We start from the raw sequence: 15,918 nt of genomic DNA, 5'->3' as shown, positions 1-15,918 counted from the left end.
CATCGACATCAGTTTTGCTCACATTCATCGACCGTTCACCCCAGGGCGGACCTTTGATAAGGGCCAGTGAACAAAAGACCAGTCAAGCGTGGCATCATCAGCGCCAGGTACGAGTAGATCAATGCACTCACTGAAGGTGAGGATCCATCCGCCTCGTGTTTGCTCCCAGCATTCAAAAGTTTTTTTAATCCTCCGGGGCTCCTCTCCACGACTGTTTAGATAATGTCGTCCTTGTTTTCTAGAACTTGCTCGGAACAAAATATTCCATCTATTGTGGACAATGACAGCTACGTGCTGAAGAAGTTTGACGAGTGACAGTAATTTACTTTGTGTGTGAGTGTGTGTGTGTGTGTGTTGTATAGTGAGCGTGATCGACCAGAGGGTAGAAGTTAAACATTTCAAGTCCAAGTGGTAAGGAGAATAAGGAGAATCACTGTGTGTAGTCTGTCACTCTGTCCCTGACAAGCAGGGGTCACTACTGAAGCGTCGGTCTTGCATGTTGTCTTCCTTGACAATCCCTTCTGACAGTGAAACTTCATTCCCCTCTTCATTCTGTCTCAAGCGTGACCTCTGACCCTGCCTTCTGAACCGTGTCGGATCCCCGCATGACTTGAAGACGACGTTTAGCGTCCAGTGGTCAGGACTGGCAGGAACCGACAAAAGAGCAAACTGAAATGCTGTGACCTGTGAAATTTTTTTTACACTAAGGGTGCCTCTTTCGTGACCATTTACATTACTTTGCTTTCGATTTTCAGAAGTTTTCTTTTTTGTTCTAAACTATTGTCACATTACGGATTGCTAATTGCTCATTTATTATTCAGATATTCAAACTTAGCTTAATTTGTATTCTTAGAGTGTAACATCTGTGGACCCTCAAAACAAATTTTGACTGACATAAACAGAGCGATTATATTCTGACATCTACTTTTTCTAGGCAAAGCTTAAAAGGCATCACTATTGTTTGTCACAAATTAAAGCAAGAAAGAACAAAATTTAGCAGTGCACAGGTTTTGACAGTGTGCATGGACATGTATGGGTGGATTGCTACCAAGACCAACGCTGAGCCTCTTGCCAAGTTCTCTGCTGTTAGTCTCAGCGAGCCTAAACAAAGAATGTGACTAAACCGGAAGCTTTGTACACACCTGCCTCGTTTTAGTAGTTGTAAAAAATTCGTCTGTCAACGGTCCAGTGTGTATTGACAGTTCTCTCTGTAAGTTCTGAGACTGAGGTCAGCACACAAAGGTGACCATTTCGATTCTAACTGGACGTTCAGCGAGGGTGATGGCGGATACAGTCAAGACAGCCCCCTGTGAGGGAGGGAAGCACCTCCTGGATCCCTCGTGTGAACACGGCAACCACCGACAGGTTGCGGGGAGTGTGCAGAGGTCAGGGGGCGAGGTTTCAAGAGAACACGTCTGCAGTATCGATCTCCTGCGCTGTTTAATGGACTGCGGAAATCACCAGATGTTTGAACACTGCCAACAGGTATTATTTGCTGCGAGGTGAAAGGTCAAACAAAACTGAGTCATGAGGCGTGTGACGTGCGTTAATGATAAATAGTTTGCATGTAGGAGGAGTGGAGGCTCTGTCACCTCCCTCCAATCTAAAAAGCGTGTTTTCTTCTCAGCAACACCTGGTTAGCTCAAGGCAGACTTATTTGCTAGTCAGCTTTTGTGTTGGTCACGTGTGTCTGGTAACCGGTTCATATAATCAAATGAAGAATGTTGCTTACAGAGCGGCCATCTTTAATGGTTGAAAGCTCCTTACAAAAATAAACATACTAAGATATAACGATACACACAGCATCACAGTAACAGTAACAACTAAGTACATCAGCACCCTGCGACTGTCAGTCAAACCGGAGAACAAATGCGTCTGTAGCTGCTGCTGAGATGTTGACAATGATGACGATGATGACGATGTTAACGATGGTGATTTGTGTCTCAGCTGGGAGGGTAGTGAGCTCCAGACAGCTTGGGAAGCGATGGCAAACATACACCCACCAAAAGAATTGAAGTTAATCATGGGGACAGTCAACATCACTTCTCTAGAGGATCAGAGCGACCTGAAGGTAAATTGATGGAGAGAGTTCCCTCAAAATGGCGGAAAGCTAGAACTGTACTTTGTTCTGTTTACAAACCGCGAAGTAATCACTGCAGAGAATAGTCTAGCAGTAGTATGTTCCCACAGATACCACCGAATGATTGGGATAGTTTGCTTTGCTGTTTGGTAGAGTACTTTGGTTAGTACAAACTGGGGGAGTAGTCCGGGTCACTACAAATTCTAGGGGGGTACTCTAGTTACATCGGAGCGAACCAGAGCATCTTAGGCAGTATATCAGCTATTTATTCTCAAAACATACTCTCAAACTATCAGCGTATCTGTGGAAACAGGCGATGCGAGAAACTGTTTGTAAAGCCGAGCTAGTCAACCTTAATAACAAGAAATCCCAAGCCGATTCTTTGACCAACTGGAAGACATTAGTTGCCGCCTCTGGACCATAGCAGACCTTCTGGAAACCTCCTGCTACAAGTCGCTCTGGGGGCTGCGGAATACATTTCTCTCTTAGGAGAAATATATCACAATACAGACCATAATAGGCACTGAATACTCATCCACTCAGGCTCTCGGTGGACGTGGGTGTGTGGAGGCAGACCGGAGGGCGCTGGAGTGAAGTAGACGTTCAGTTGATTAGTGGCCCATCAGACCCACGGACACCAGCTGTCAGTGAAATCACTCGCAGAGAAAAAAAGCGTCTCGAGGGAAAACAGTCTGCGCTTACATTTTCCGTCTGTATGCAAGGGAAGACATCCTGTCACATCGCCTGAGGTCACGCGATACTCACACGTGACATGAGCTGCTGTGAATGACGTCACGCAGTCTCGGTGTTGGTGTAGGCGAGGGGCTTAAAGTGAATTGTTGTATAATGATGATGGTTTTAACAAGGACGATGATGCTAGTGACTGTGATGGTCATGAAGAGGAAGAAAACGAGGATTTCCTGTACCTAGGAATTTTTTCTCCTGTGCAGCTTGTGTGACAGAACGTGGTGCGCTACTCAGGACATCAAGGACTCTATTTTTAGTGTGTGTGGGTCTACAGTTGACATCTTGTAAGAACTCATAAAGAGGTTTCTGGTGATCATGTTACAGTGCACACAGCCTCTTTCTTGTTCCTATCAGAGCCATGGAGTCTTCAGGAAAAGTAAACATTCGCCAGCCAAATAAAATGCTGAGATGCAGAAGCCATGTTGGCTGAAAGCAGTGACAGACCAGAGTTTAGTCAACTAAGCCTGAAATATCTGTTATTTATCTCTCTGCTAAAAGCTGTTTATAGGGCCCCAGGAGAGGAGAGACCTACTTTACAAGGAGGCGGTCAAGTCCATACTGCGCAGTGATACAACTCAGCTTACAAATACAAATACAAATACAAAGCATCTTTATTAGCCTTTTACAGGAAATTGTTATGTCTGCCAACGAGAACATTAGAACATGATCCAACACGGCAACACAGGCTCAAAAAATGTAGAATGTTCACATCCTATTCTAGTTCTCCATTTATAATCATTTACACTGACATAGTCTCCCCCGCAAGGATCAACAATCTGCGCACAATTCAAATTGTCATCCAAGCTAGAGATGTCTGAGCAGTCTGTACACTCAAGAGAAGCAAAGAGAAGTATGACCTAAAGTAAAAAGTCTCCCTCTCTCCTCTCAAACGGTATGAACATCTACACTGGTGTGTATCCTGTGGTGGGTTGATTGTGCAGCTGGTTGCAGGCGAGGTCAATGAGTGCAGATTACAAAGCTTCTGGCTGTCTGAACTCCAAGCCTGTCACTTCTGTCGGCGTCTGATGGCTAATTCCTGTCGGAGTGAGTGCGAGTCGTGGGCTACAGTTACAGTTGATTGACCAGTAGCTTGTCCTACAATGTCTCTATAGGTCTACCCCTCCAACCATCCCCTCCTGCTATTTTGTTTAGATGTTGTGGTTCAGTGTGTGCCAGACATGGTCCCCCCCTAGCACACTGGACCCAAAGTCGTGGTGCCGCCAGGACATCCAGTTTTCTCTATCGTTGGGACAGTTACTCTAGTCTCTGCAACACCGCCACAACTACTTTATATCATTGTGGTCTAAGCACGTGACCTCATCCCAAAGGTCACAACCCCTGTCATACGATTCACCTCGTGGTTCCCGTCATCAGTGTCGAGGTAAGTGAAATTCCCATCAGTAAAGAAGCTGAATAATTAAGAAGCTTAAAACTTTAGTTTCATGCCGGTGACCAGCAGCTGGACATATTCCTACACCCACGCCCCAGAGGACAGAAGTAAACTGTCAAAAGATGTCACAGAATGTTTGAGGATTTCAATTGAAATGTCGTCTGCTACAAGCTTTGTGAGAATGGTGTCTGATTGTAGGACTGGGAAAGTCTTGTGTTGGGTGTAAGGCTTCCTGTTTGTCAATCGTTTGAAAGGAAGATACAAAGCAGCAGGTGAAGCGAGAAGTGAAGCAGCTGCAGCTGTCATTTCCCCAGCTGTCTAGACAGCTGCCTCACGTCATTTCCGGACCTCGGACAGTCCCCTTGATGATCACATTGAAATCTTGAGTTGTCAACAAGCACCATTGTCAGTGGTTTTCTTGTTAGAGGGGTCTAGACGTCTGAAAAATGTCAGAGAAACGTGTTGGTGAACTGATCAACTTCCTGGTGTGTCAGCCATGGGCATCACTCTGTGGCCACTGACAGCCTTACCTCCCCTTAGTTCCTTACCTCCCCTTTTATGAATATCGCTGAAGCGAAAGTCAGGTGTAAACAGTTTTATTTACAACTATTTTAGGTTTTAAAAAAGTTCTATAACTGTGCTGTGTCCAGGAGCATTTTTGTAAAACTGTTTTAACTAAACACGTTTAAGGTCTCAAGGTGTTATAAACAAGAACTGTGTTGTGCAGCTGGTCCCAGGAGAGGAATTAGGAGAGGTGCCTGTTAAATGATGCTTGAGATAGATATTCAGGGACCGTAGTCTGGAGCAGCCTTCCTCCTCATCTCCAGCAAATGGAACTCTCTGACCTGTTTCCGACAAGAGCTACTGGAATACTTTCACCGTGACATCTGATCATTAGCTGAGGCTGGCTACAGGATGTGCCTCAAACCATTTGAGATACCGACTCCAGGAGAGCTGAGTGGTTCCAGCATTGGGCCACAGGTGAAGGGAGGGGGACCTAAAGCACCAAGGGGAGGGGATGGACATCGTCCTCACAAGCTGACCGGAAGAAATGTGCGATCTCTAGCACTTCAAGCACCAACGACCTCAAGATTACAGGATTACTTCATTGTTTATTCCATGTGGAAAATGGTTAATAACCCTATGTGGGAGATGGTGATTTCTATATCTCTGCACTCTTAGTATAAATAGTCGCATTTTTCCCGAGCTTTATCTTGAGAGATTGCACTCGTTTCACACTAACAACATCAGTGCAATACTTGTCCCGGTGCCAGTCACACGATCACCCTGGGAAGTCCGGGTGGACTGGGCAGGTCAAGCCCGGTCAACCAACACTCCATTCTCCGAGCTTCGTTTCTTATCTTCAAGAGTTGGGGTCAAGGGTCTCCGAGTCAAGAGTTTACTAAGAGGATAATCTCACAGTGCAAACTCCGCTCACTCTGTCCGCGATACGGTCGTGACAGTCACACAGTTTTGTGACACACTTTGTGGTGAGGGACTCTTGATGATGTCCCACTGTGCTGACACTATAGTACTACCATACTTTTAGTAAGGACCCGCTGTATTAACCCTATAACAGGGTTAGACTACTTTTTTTTTAGACTACAGGGTTAAGGACACTTTTGATAATGCACGATAGGGGGCATCAAACTGCATTAATGACAGGTTAATGACACGACTGTGTGACAAGTTCTCTGCTGTCTTCATAAACACAATCACTCCATCAATCCATGAATTCTCTCTCAACTCTATGTTTAGATAAGGTAACCCTGTGGTATGAATGCTAGCCCCAAAGCCATTAGATGAGTTGTTGTGGCCTCTCACAGACCGAGCAGATGACTCAGGGACAAGAACTAGGGGAAGATAACTCGCTTCCCTTCTTCATTAGTATTCTGATGGTCATCATCTTGTCGATGTCGCCACTTTGAGTGAATCAGCAAGGAATCTGGTCAGTCCGCTGGTCAGCAAATCTCATTGACCAACAATCACTTGTCTCTGTATTGTCGGCTAACATCAGCAGAAACACCGACAACATCGTCCCTCCTCTGTTGCCGCGGTCTGATGGTCTCCCCTTTAGAGCTGCCAGCCTCTGCAGCTGGCTTCTTGGCCACAAACCATCTCATCAAGCAGCTGTCTGATGCAGGTGATGAAGGTATGTTCAGCTGGCATCAGTCCCAGTCATCTCTCCACTTAGCTCATCCCTGCCTGAAGGGACGCAAGTACGAACCAATAAGTTTATTTCTTCTTCTCTCTCTCTAAGCAAAGCCAGGCATACAACCTCAATCGCAGACGCACCATAAACATTTAAATATTTCCTGTTGTTTTCGTGTCTGGATACAAAGAAAGTGATCGCCCATGTCAGTGGTAGGCGGGTGTAGAGATCCCATGTTATTAACGCCGTCCACCCGACCCTCGCTGTCTTTGTTTATGATGCAGTCGTTAAGAACTACAGCACGCGCCTGGCCTCCAGAAGTTAAATTAGAATGTTTTGTGGGCGAGTGTTTGAATTGCAGGACTTAGGTTCACAAGGCTTAGGTGACTAGTACTTAAGTGTACAAGGGTGGGGGCTAGGGTCTCGAGTACCTATGTTGACAATGTCTATGTTACAAGTACTGAGGTCTCGCTGGATCTTCTTCTTCAACTCTGTAAATAACTGTGATAACTCCATTGTCTCACATTTCTCTGCACATTTTCAGATCACTTTCCGTGTTTCTATGGTAGTCTGTGTGTGATTGGTATTTGTATCAATTTTGAAAACAAAGAGACCTATGGTGAGTTTGCACTACACACTCTACACTACATGTCGCGTGTCATGATTTCGTCTACGTCTGTATCTCTCTCAGCGCAGGGGGACGCTCCTGTATTGGAAAGGTAGCTGACAGCAGACGACGGTCAACGTTTGTTTTCAGGCTATTTTTGTCCGGTTCGCGGGAAGAGGTCAAGGCTTTTGCCCGTTGTCTATAGCAGCACCTGACGTCACAGTCTTGCGACAAGACGTGAGCTCTGCTCGAGGGCTGGTCGCTGCTGGTGGGAGATTTTTTACCAAGGCGCTGAGTAGAGCGGAGAGTTTTTTGAGAAGACGGCTGGAGTCTGTGCTGTGACATCTAGTGTCTACGGGAGTGTGCTTCCGTTTCTTCTCGGGGTGACCGTCGGTCGTTAGCATAAGCCGTGTGGGCTTTTTGTGTATGTCCGGGGTGCACGCCCTTGGTGTGTATTTACTGTGTACTTCCTGTGTATACGTGCTATGCGTGCGTGCCTTATGTCCTGTCTCCACGCCCTTTTGTTCGACGAGCATTCGTCTGAGATATAATCAACCATTCTGCACTTCTTCATGTGTGACGTCAGCGTCTACGGGTTCTACGCCTGCATTTAGAAAGGGAACTGTACTGTGAACAGCTCCTGAGACTGTGTACTAAGCGCCTCAAGCCCCTGTTCTGTGTTAAGAATTAAAGACTCAGGGGAAACTACGTTTAACTGACTGTACTGTGCTGCGGTGCGCGGTGTTTTTTTTTTTTACTGCTGTGTTACAATTTGTGCGCGTTTGCGCTTTGTTTTTTTATTTTCTTTGCGGGGGTGCAGTACCGGGTTGTTGGTTTGTTTTGTTCGGGGTTTTTTTTGTGAGTACTCGCATCGGTATTTTCTTTTCCTTGGTTTTATTAGGTATTTGGGTGTTTGGGTATATATATTATTATTTTTTTTTTTTTGATTAAACTTCGTATTTGTGTCGTTCTTTCCGTCTTTGTCTTGGTCTTCGCTTGGGCACGGGTTCGAGAAGTAAGTCGCATCCTGCCTCCGGCTGAGTGACTGAGCGTGTTTGGCCTGCTGTGTGAGTGGCCTTGAGCGTGCTCCGTGGACGCTGGGGGGTGGTACGCTACACTACACACTCTACAACTCTACACTACACACTGTACAGGACACCCAGTTCCTCTGCTTGACACCAGCGACCTAAACACAAACGTGGACCGCTCAGCTCCAACTGTTTGTATCCTGGACAGACAAACTAAGAAAGCAGCAGACAGACAAGGAATGCAGGATAATATTTCGTCCTCAAGCTTACTGTAATCATAAGTTAGTGTGACAAAGGTCGTGTGACAATGGAGAAAGTGTCTGGCTTTACGGACCACGCATCCTGAACTTGAAGCCATCAGCTTTTCCACTTCTGCCTTCCAGTCTGATGTGTCCACGTGGCTGGTTGCCTGTCTGGCTGTATGGTCAGGGTCATGAATCAAATAATAGTGAGCATCACTTAGAGACCCTGCGGTCTTTGTAATGCGGTGGTCTTCACTGACAAGTGCACGGGGTACCGACCCAACAGTCAGAATGTGTTGAGTGGAATCTGTCTCATGCGTGCAATTCATTACCGTTAGTTTATAAACTACAGGGCTATCTCATGAGCCGCCTTTGTTAACGGCGTCTGAACAGGGTATGCATCACTGTCAGGGTCTCAGTCCACCAGTCCACGTTCCCTTCCTAAGCTAAAGTTCGTCGCTCTTACTGTTGCAGATTCCTACAGAGAGAAGAGCATATCAGTGCTAATTGATGGCGAGCAGAGCAGCGTGAATGTCATAGACCCCATGGACGACATGATGAGTCCTGGTGCTAGCAGTATAGACATGGTGAGTATTGGTGATAGTGTAGTATAGACATGGTGAGTGTTGATGATAGTATATAGTATAGACACATGGTGAGTCCTGGTGCTAGCAGTATAGACATGGTGAGTATTGGTGATAGTGTAGTATAGACATGGTGAGTGTTGATGATAGTATATAGTATAGACACATGGTGAGTCCTGGTGCTAGCAGTATAGACATGGTGAGTACTGGTGTATAGTGTAGTATAGACATGGGGAGTACTGGTGTTAGTGTAGTGTATAGTGTATAGTGTAGACACATGGTGAGTCCTGGTGCTAGCAGTATAGACATGGTGAGTACTGGTGATAGTGTAGTATAGACATGGTGAGTGTTGATGATAGTATATAGTATAGACACATTGTGAGTCCTGGTGCTAGCAGTATAGACATGGTGAGTATTGGTGCTAGTGTAGTATAGACATGGTGAGTACTGGTGCTAGTGTGGTATAGACACATGCCGAGTACTGGTGCTAGTGTAGTATAGACATGGTGAGTACTGGTGCTAGTGTAGTATAGACACAGGGTGAGTACTAGTGTTAGTATAGTATAGACACATGCCGAGTACTGGTGCTAGTGTGGTATAGACACATGCCGAGTACTGGTGCTAGTGTAGTATAGACATGGTGAGTACTGGTGCTAGTGTGGTATAGACACATGGTGAGTCTTGGTGCTAGTATAGTATAGACATGGTGAGTACTGGTGCTAGCATAGTATAGCATGGACACATGATGAGTACTGGTGTTAGTATAGTATAGACACAGGGTGAGTACTGGTGTTAGTATAGTATAGACACATGGCGAGTACTGGTGCTAGCAGTATAGACATGGTGAGTACTAGTGCTAGTATTGTATAGATACATGGTGAGTCCTGGTGCTAGTATAGTATAGTAGTATAGTATAGTATAGTATAGTATAGACACATGGTGACAGCGACATTCTGTGTGTGTGTGTTTCTGTTATTCTCACAAATCCTGTTGCAGCAGAGTACGCCGATGTCGTTGCACGCCTTTCATCTCTTAAGACGCTCGGCCTGTGAGGTGAGATCAGTAGCTCAATGAGGTCTGATAATAAAGTCTTTCATTTTCTGCCCCAGGGCGCCATCGATGACACGGCGGACGGTTTTCTCGTCCTGTTCGCCATCGACCACCGCAGCACCTTCTCGCACGCCACTGACCTCCTGTATGACCTCCGCAAAGTGCGCGCCGTGGACCGCGCCGTCATCCTCGTGGCCAACAAGTGTGACCTGGTCAGGTCACGTGAGGTCTCTACCGAAGGTAATGGCTGAGGTCATCAATATACACCTTCACACACACACACTCGTACGTTTTGTTCACCTCTAGTTTCCCCCCGAATGAATGACTGCCTCACTCCCCAGCGACAACCAGGGTGTGAGCCTCCAGCGACCTGAGGTCCTGATGATAACCCTGGTGGTAGACCCTGAATATTATAACCACTTGGAATGCATTTTTATTATCTCCCTCTCTCTTAATGATTGCTTCCATGTGTATACTTGTAATGACTACAGCCTTGTTTCACTTCTTCATACAGGCTTTAACTTGTGTGCAAATATGAGCGGCCATTGTGTTACTCACAAACGTCTGTGAGAGATGATGTGTATGTCTGTGTGTGTGTGTGTGCGTGTATATATATATACATGTATGTGCCAAATGAACTGACATTGTGTAAGATGACCTTTGTTGTCATTAGAGGCCAAGAGCGTGGCGGCGACATACGACTGTAAGTACATCGAGACCTCGGCAGTCCTCAACCACAACGTGGACGAGCTGCTGGTGGGTGTCGTCACCCAGATGCGCCTGGTGTCCGCCAGCAGACGGCGTAAAGGGCGCCACGGTCACCCTGACGACCCGGGGTGCTACTCGCGCAGCAAGCAGCTACTCAACAAACTCTTCCGGAAGTACCCCATCTCCAAGTCCTGCGAGAATTTGTACGTGCTTTGACGAGTCTGGTCCCCGGCGCGTGGGACGTCAGCTGACTGTCCTTAGCTCCTCTCATCATCTACCCATCTTCTTATGTTCTTTTTGAATGGGGAAAAGGATAAGGGTCGAACTTGTTCTTGTTTTGTTATATTTTGATTGTCCGTTCTCTCACACTTCAGAGTAACTACGAGGTCATTCAACTAATCCCTTTCAATAAGAAGCAAATGTAACAGGGTATGTTGGTCACTCGGGGTCTGTCACGCAGCTTTTAGCTGTTCTCGCGAGGTCACAGCAAGCGTATCTCCATGACAACCTCCTCCGCCCTCGCCTGAGTGGATCAAGGCCCACAACACCTACAAACTCTATTAGCAAATCGCCAAGAAGCCGCCAAGAAAATACTTCTGTCCCTCCTGTCTGCGGGGCGCTTTCACTGATGCTGACTACATGCGACTGGTGCTTGTGACAGTTGTGTGGTGGTGATGGTGACTGTGATAGTCGTGTGATGGTGATGAACTGGTGACTGTGACAGTCGTGTGGTGGACATGTGTGCTCCAAACAGGAGGACATTTTCGGGACTGTCTGACTTTGCGCAGATCGAGCTTCACTTGCTTTCTGTGAAGATATGCTCATATACAAAAGTCTTTGTATGTATACTTCTGTGGAGATATTTTGATGGGTTATATTTGTACATGTAGACACATATACACATTTACACATGTCTGAAGCTCTTCCCTCATACACAACCTTCTTTCTCTCTCTCACACGCACATTCTTTCTTATAGAATATAGACACAGATAAATACACATACTGAAATTTTATCTTTTAAAGCTTTAGTAAAGGCTGTGAAGCGGTGATAATCCTGTGGCGACGTTCAAAAAAAAAAAAAGTTTGAAAATTATATTTAGTTACGATTGCAGCTCACGAGAGCAATACAGAAGAAATAAATGATTCTTTCCTCACTTCATTAACACTAGCTCGGTTGCCAATTAAAAAAAAAAATCAAAAATTCCAGTGACATCGACTGTTGTCGCCGAGTAACCGCGATATCTTCCCCGGACGGTTAGCAGCCGAACTTGCGTGTGACGTCAGAAAGGGAGAGGAAGTGTCGGTCATTGCTAGGATTTGAACTCAAGTGGTGTGTCGTTAGTTGGATTAGTGATATATATCAGTGATAACCATCAAGATGTCTATGAGCAATGTCCAACCATATCATTGCATCAGCTGACTCTGGGATCGTGTTGATGTCATCGGAGGAGAGACTTCACTGAAGCAAACGAGTCCTGTGAAATTTCTCTTATTAAACACAACATCCTAGAAAATATTAAACTTTTTCTACATGAACAGATACAAAAATAGACGAAATTCAAACTAATCCTTGCGGCCCCATGCTCTACTTGGGGTGACTAGGAGCAAGAAGAAGAACAACTGATCCTACTCTTTACGAGATTCTAAGCAGTTTTACTTTGCCTGTAAAATCCCTTTAATCCGATTTTCACTTTGCGGTACACATTGTGAAACTCGGTTAGTCAGTCAGTCCACGGACAGGTATAGGTGGACTGCTGTCTGCCGAGACCAACGCTTAGTATCTTGCTAAGTTCTTCGCTGTCAGTCTCGGCGAGCCTAAACAATAAATGTGACTAAACCGGAAGCTTTGTATACGTTTCAGTAAATATGACACGTGGCTAAACCGGAAGCTTTGTACATACCAGCCTCGTTTTAGCAGTTACCTAAAAAAAAATCGTCTGGAAAAAAGCAGTCCAGTGATACAAATTCGTGATCAGTCAGTCACGTGACCGGTACCTATGGTTGGGGGGATCACATGGATAGACGCGGCAGCTGACAGGGTCCCACTCTTGCCTATTGTGGGCGATAGTCAGCAGGTCCTGCACAAAGTAGAGGTTGCTGGTGTCCTACGAGTGTGGCCATCTTGTTTCCTACAAAGTCGTTTGTTCTATGTTCTCTGTATGAGATCCTAGCAGCCTCGTCAGACACTTCTTGAATTCCTGGATTCTTCGCTCCGTTTTGAAAGAAGAAAACACTGAAATATTACCCTGGAAATGTGTCTCCCTTTTTTCATTCCTGATTCTACGTATATTAATACTTGTAATAGGCTGTACGTGTTTAGAAATAATGAAAATTACTGCTTACTACTGTTACTTGATCCATATTTATTTGAATGTATATTGCTGCATATTTTGACAATTGTTTACCTATTTTCTCATACAGTTGATGTCAAGATAGAGAAAACTGAATAAGATCTTTAGTCTGAAATGATAAATACAGCGCATATAACTGCTGATGTATCAACATACTTAACAAATATAAAACACAACATCTGATTTGAATGGTGGGTGGTGGGGTGGTTCCAGTCTTCCAGACTATGACGTCAGCCACAGTGTTCCGGGTGCAGCTCTCTAGAGGTAGAGAGCAACTAGAGTAGACAGTAAGTGTTTGTGACTGTGTCTACCAACGCCTGAAATGTGTTGGTTGTGTTGTCGCTTGTTACTACCTGTTATATGTCTTAATGGATGTGCTTTATTTTTGAAAGTTTTGCCTTCATCAATGTGACCTTATAAGGAACTGACTTCACATCGTCTTTATGATGTGACTAGTGTGACATATATATTTGACATGTCAGATGTAAGTACTGAAGGACCGGAGTGTGTGCTACATTATGCCATGCCAAAGTGGAAAGGATTTCTTATTGGCTGCAATCAATGTTTGAAATATCCAGGTAGATGCAGGTAGTAGTTCTGTATCAAACATCGGACAGATGCTGGTCAGAAAATTGTTTTCTTTGCATCTTCTTTCTTTTCATCCGGGTCCCCATCATTCACATGTCTTTTTGGTTGACTCTGTGACCATCTTGACTGGTGTCTGGTGTCTGGTAAGTATCTTCACGTTAAGTCTTTGTAGAGGGAGCGAGTGAAGAGCACGTGACTTGATCACGTGAACCAGTTGGCAGGTTGTTGGAGTTGCCGCTCCTGACCTTAGCTAGGGTAGGGGGCGTGTGAGGAATGAAATGCAGTAGACTCGTACTTCAGGTAGTCGACGCTCACCTGATCGTTCTCAAGTATTCACATCCTCGACCTCGTCGTCTGCTGATTTTCTAGTCGACAGACATCATTGTCTGAGCTTCCAGTGCACTAAAATATCGCTGACCCTCACAGTGACCTCAACTGTCATCACGTACGGTTGGCAATTCCGCGAGTGGACAGCAGGGAGGTAATCATTGAATTCAGCCTGGCTCAGGAGACGAAATAACCTGATAACCAGCCGGCCAGCCGCAGTTTGATGGACGGTCGTCAAGCTAATACTGCTTTACGTCGCTGTGTGGTCAGAAAGGTCACCAGCGCCGACTGGTATTTTCATCCAACGTTCACATTGCTTGTAAACATTTCTTACATATTTGCTGATTTTCAAAAATTAAGAAAGACAAAAACGGATAATTACTTTCTTAGTCTTTGATCGCATCAAGAGATTTGGTGTTGACATTTGTATTGCTTTGATTTTGACAATATGATCCGGGTCCTTAGTATTGTTTGGTTGTGATTTATACTTACTTGTATACAGAGAGTATTTAAGTATAGTTATGGCGAGCGGTCAGACAGAGGGGAGGTCACTGGCTGCCTCAAGCGTCACTTCCGCTGACTGAGAGAGAGAGAGAACTATACAGATTGGAGAGAGCTGAGATGCAAGAGTAAAGTAGATGAAAATTGTCGTTACTAAGGTCGCACATGCGCACAGCATTGCGAGACAGCAGCGCCGCCCAGCGTCAGCACGTGGCCTTGCACACACCTACAGACCTTGTTAAGAATCTTACCATCGTTGTCATGACAACGCCTTGTCAGCAGTGTGCCTTGTGGCTGCTTCTGTACATGCATCGTGGTGGGTTCAACATGTACACGTGTGTGTCTGTGTGTGTGTTGCATGCGTACTCAGCAACATCCTCCGTTCCTCGCAGTCACCTCCTCCTACCCCACACCTGTGTCACCTGTACTGTCCACTGAAAATTTTACATCCACCTGTCACTGATTACTCCATGACATTTCTGCTACGGGGGGTGAGCCCTCGGGTAGCCCGTAATGAGGATTGTTAGGCCCACCCGGGACTAAGCAAGGTCTGATATACTCTGTCGATTGCTCTCCCTTAGACCACGCGAACCAAGAGTACTAGCAGCTCATCGTTGATAGATACCCTTTAATCAGCGGGTACGTATGACCCTAACTGCTCCCATCTTTGCATTCTGTCTTCGGGAGATTTCATATTACATCAAGAGCTGATATTTTCCTTTATCGGAAGAAGGTGGTCCGAGGCTTCACACTGCTCCTCCACTGAATGTGGAGACAAATGAAAATCTTTAGTTTCGCAAATTAATCATGAATCATGTAACCTTTGTGCAATGCTTTGTTTCCGCTTCTACTCTGTAATTTTCTCTTCACAAATCAATAACCATCGCATGAAATATCGAAAAAAAAAATTGAAGCCGACGAAGAAAATTGTTTCTATTCTGTTTTAACGCATCCGTTTTGTAGAACTTCCTCGAATGGATTCACAGAAATATCAGTTTTACGGCTTTACCCTTCACTAGAAGCTCGAGAGAAAGAAACACACATAAACTCGTGTTTTGCTTCCCCAGTCCCACTGAAATTAGTCAATTTGCAATAAAATGTCAAAATTCTGGAACTCAGGAAACTTCAGTATTTGTGAACTGCCATAAGACCTCAAGGAACTAAAAATTGAAACAAAAGTAACTGCTGGAAGATGGAATCAAAATAAGTGTTTACTTGGCTGAAAATTTGTTTTTATGGTAAAGAATATTTTTGTTTGTGGGCTGATTAAAAAATAACTGTTCTTCCAATAGGAAACGTATCTACAGTCTAACTGGTGAGAGCACAGGACACAGCTACGTTACCTCAGTAACAACACGTTGATGAGAACATTCTCGACATTTTCTCTTAGTGCACAGTTGTATGTTAGTGAACAGTGTCTTGCATAAATAAACACGCGTTTGGAAAATAAATTATTTATTCAAAGCGTAACACCATTTAGGATAATAGAAATATTACGTGATCTTACGGTGTGTTACGTGATCTTACGGCGTGTTACGTGCTGATGTTTTGAGCATCTGGCT

The 15,918-nt window shown here is 45.0% G+C and overlaps 1 protein-coding gene across 1 annotated transcript in view; it reads left to right on the top strand.

Moving 5' to 3' along the window:
- Positions 1-12,562, top strand: part of LOC112553402 (GTP-binding protein RAD-like) — a 31,681-nt gene extending 19,119 nt beyond the window's left edge. The window contains exons 2-4 of the mRNA XM_025220596.1: positions 8,721-8,833; positions 9,940-10,120; positions 10,554-12,562. Of these exons, the coding sequence (XP_025076381.1) occupies positions 8,721-8,833; positions 9,940-10,120; positions 10,554-10,804 (545 nt within the window). The 3' untranslated portion in view covers positions 10,805-12,562. The remainder of the gene's footprint in view (positions 1-8,720; positions 8,834-9,939; positions 10,121-10,553) is intronic.
- The last annotated feature ends 3,356 nt before the right edge of the window (positions 12,563-15,918 follow it).

This window comes from Pomacea canaliculata, linkage group LG12 (assembly GCF_003073045.1).
Source record: "Pomacea canaliculata isolate SZHN2017 linkage group LG12, ASM307304v1, whole genome shotgun sequence".
Lineage (NCBI taxonomy): Eukaryota > Metazoa > Mollusca > Gastropoda > Architaenioglossa > Ampullariidae > Pomacea > Pomacea canaliculata.
This window is presented reverse-complemented; position numbering and strand designations above follow the sequence as displayed.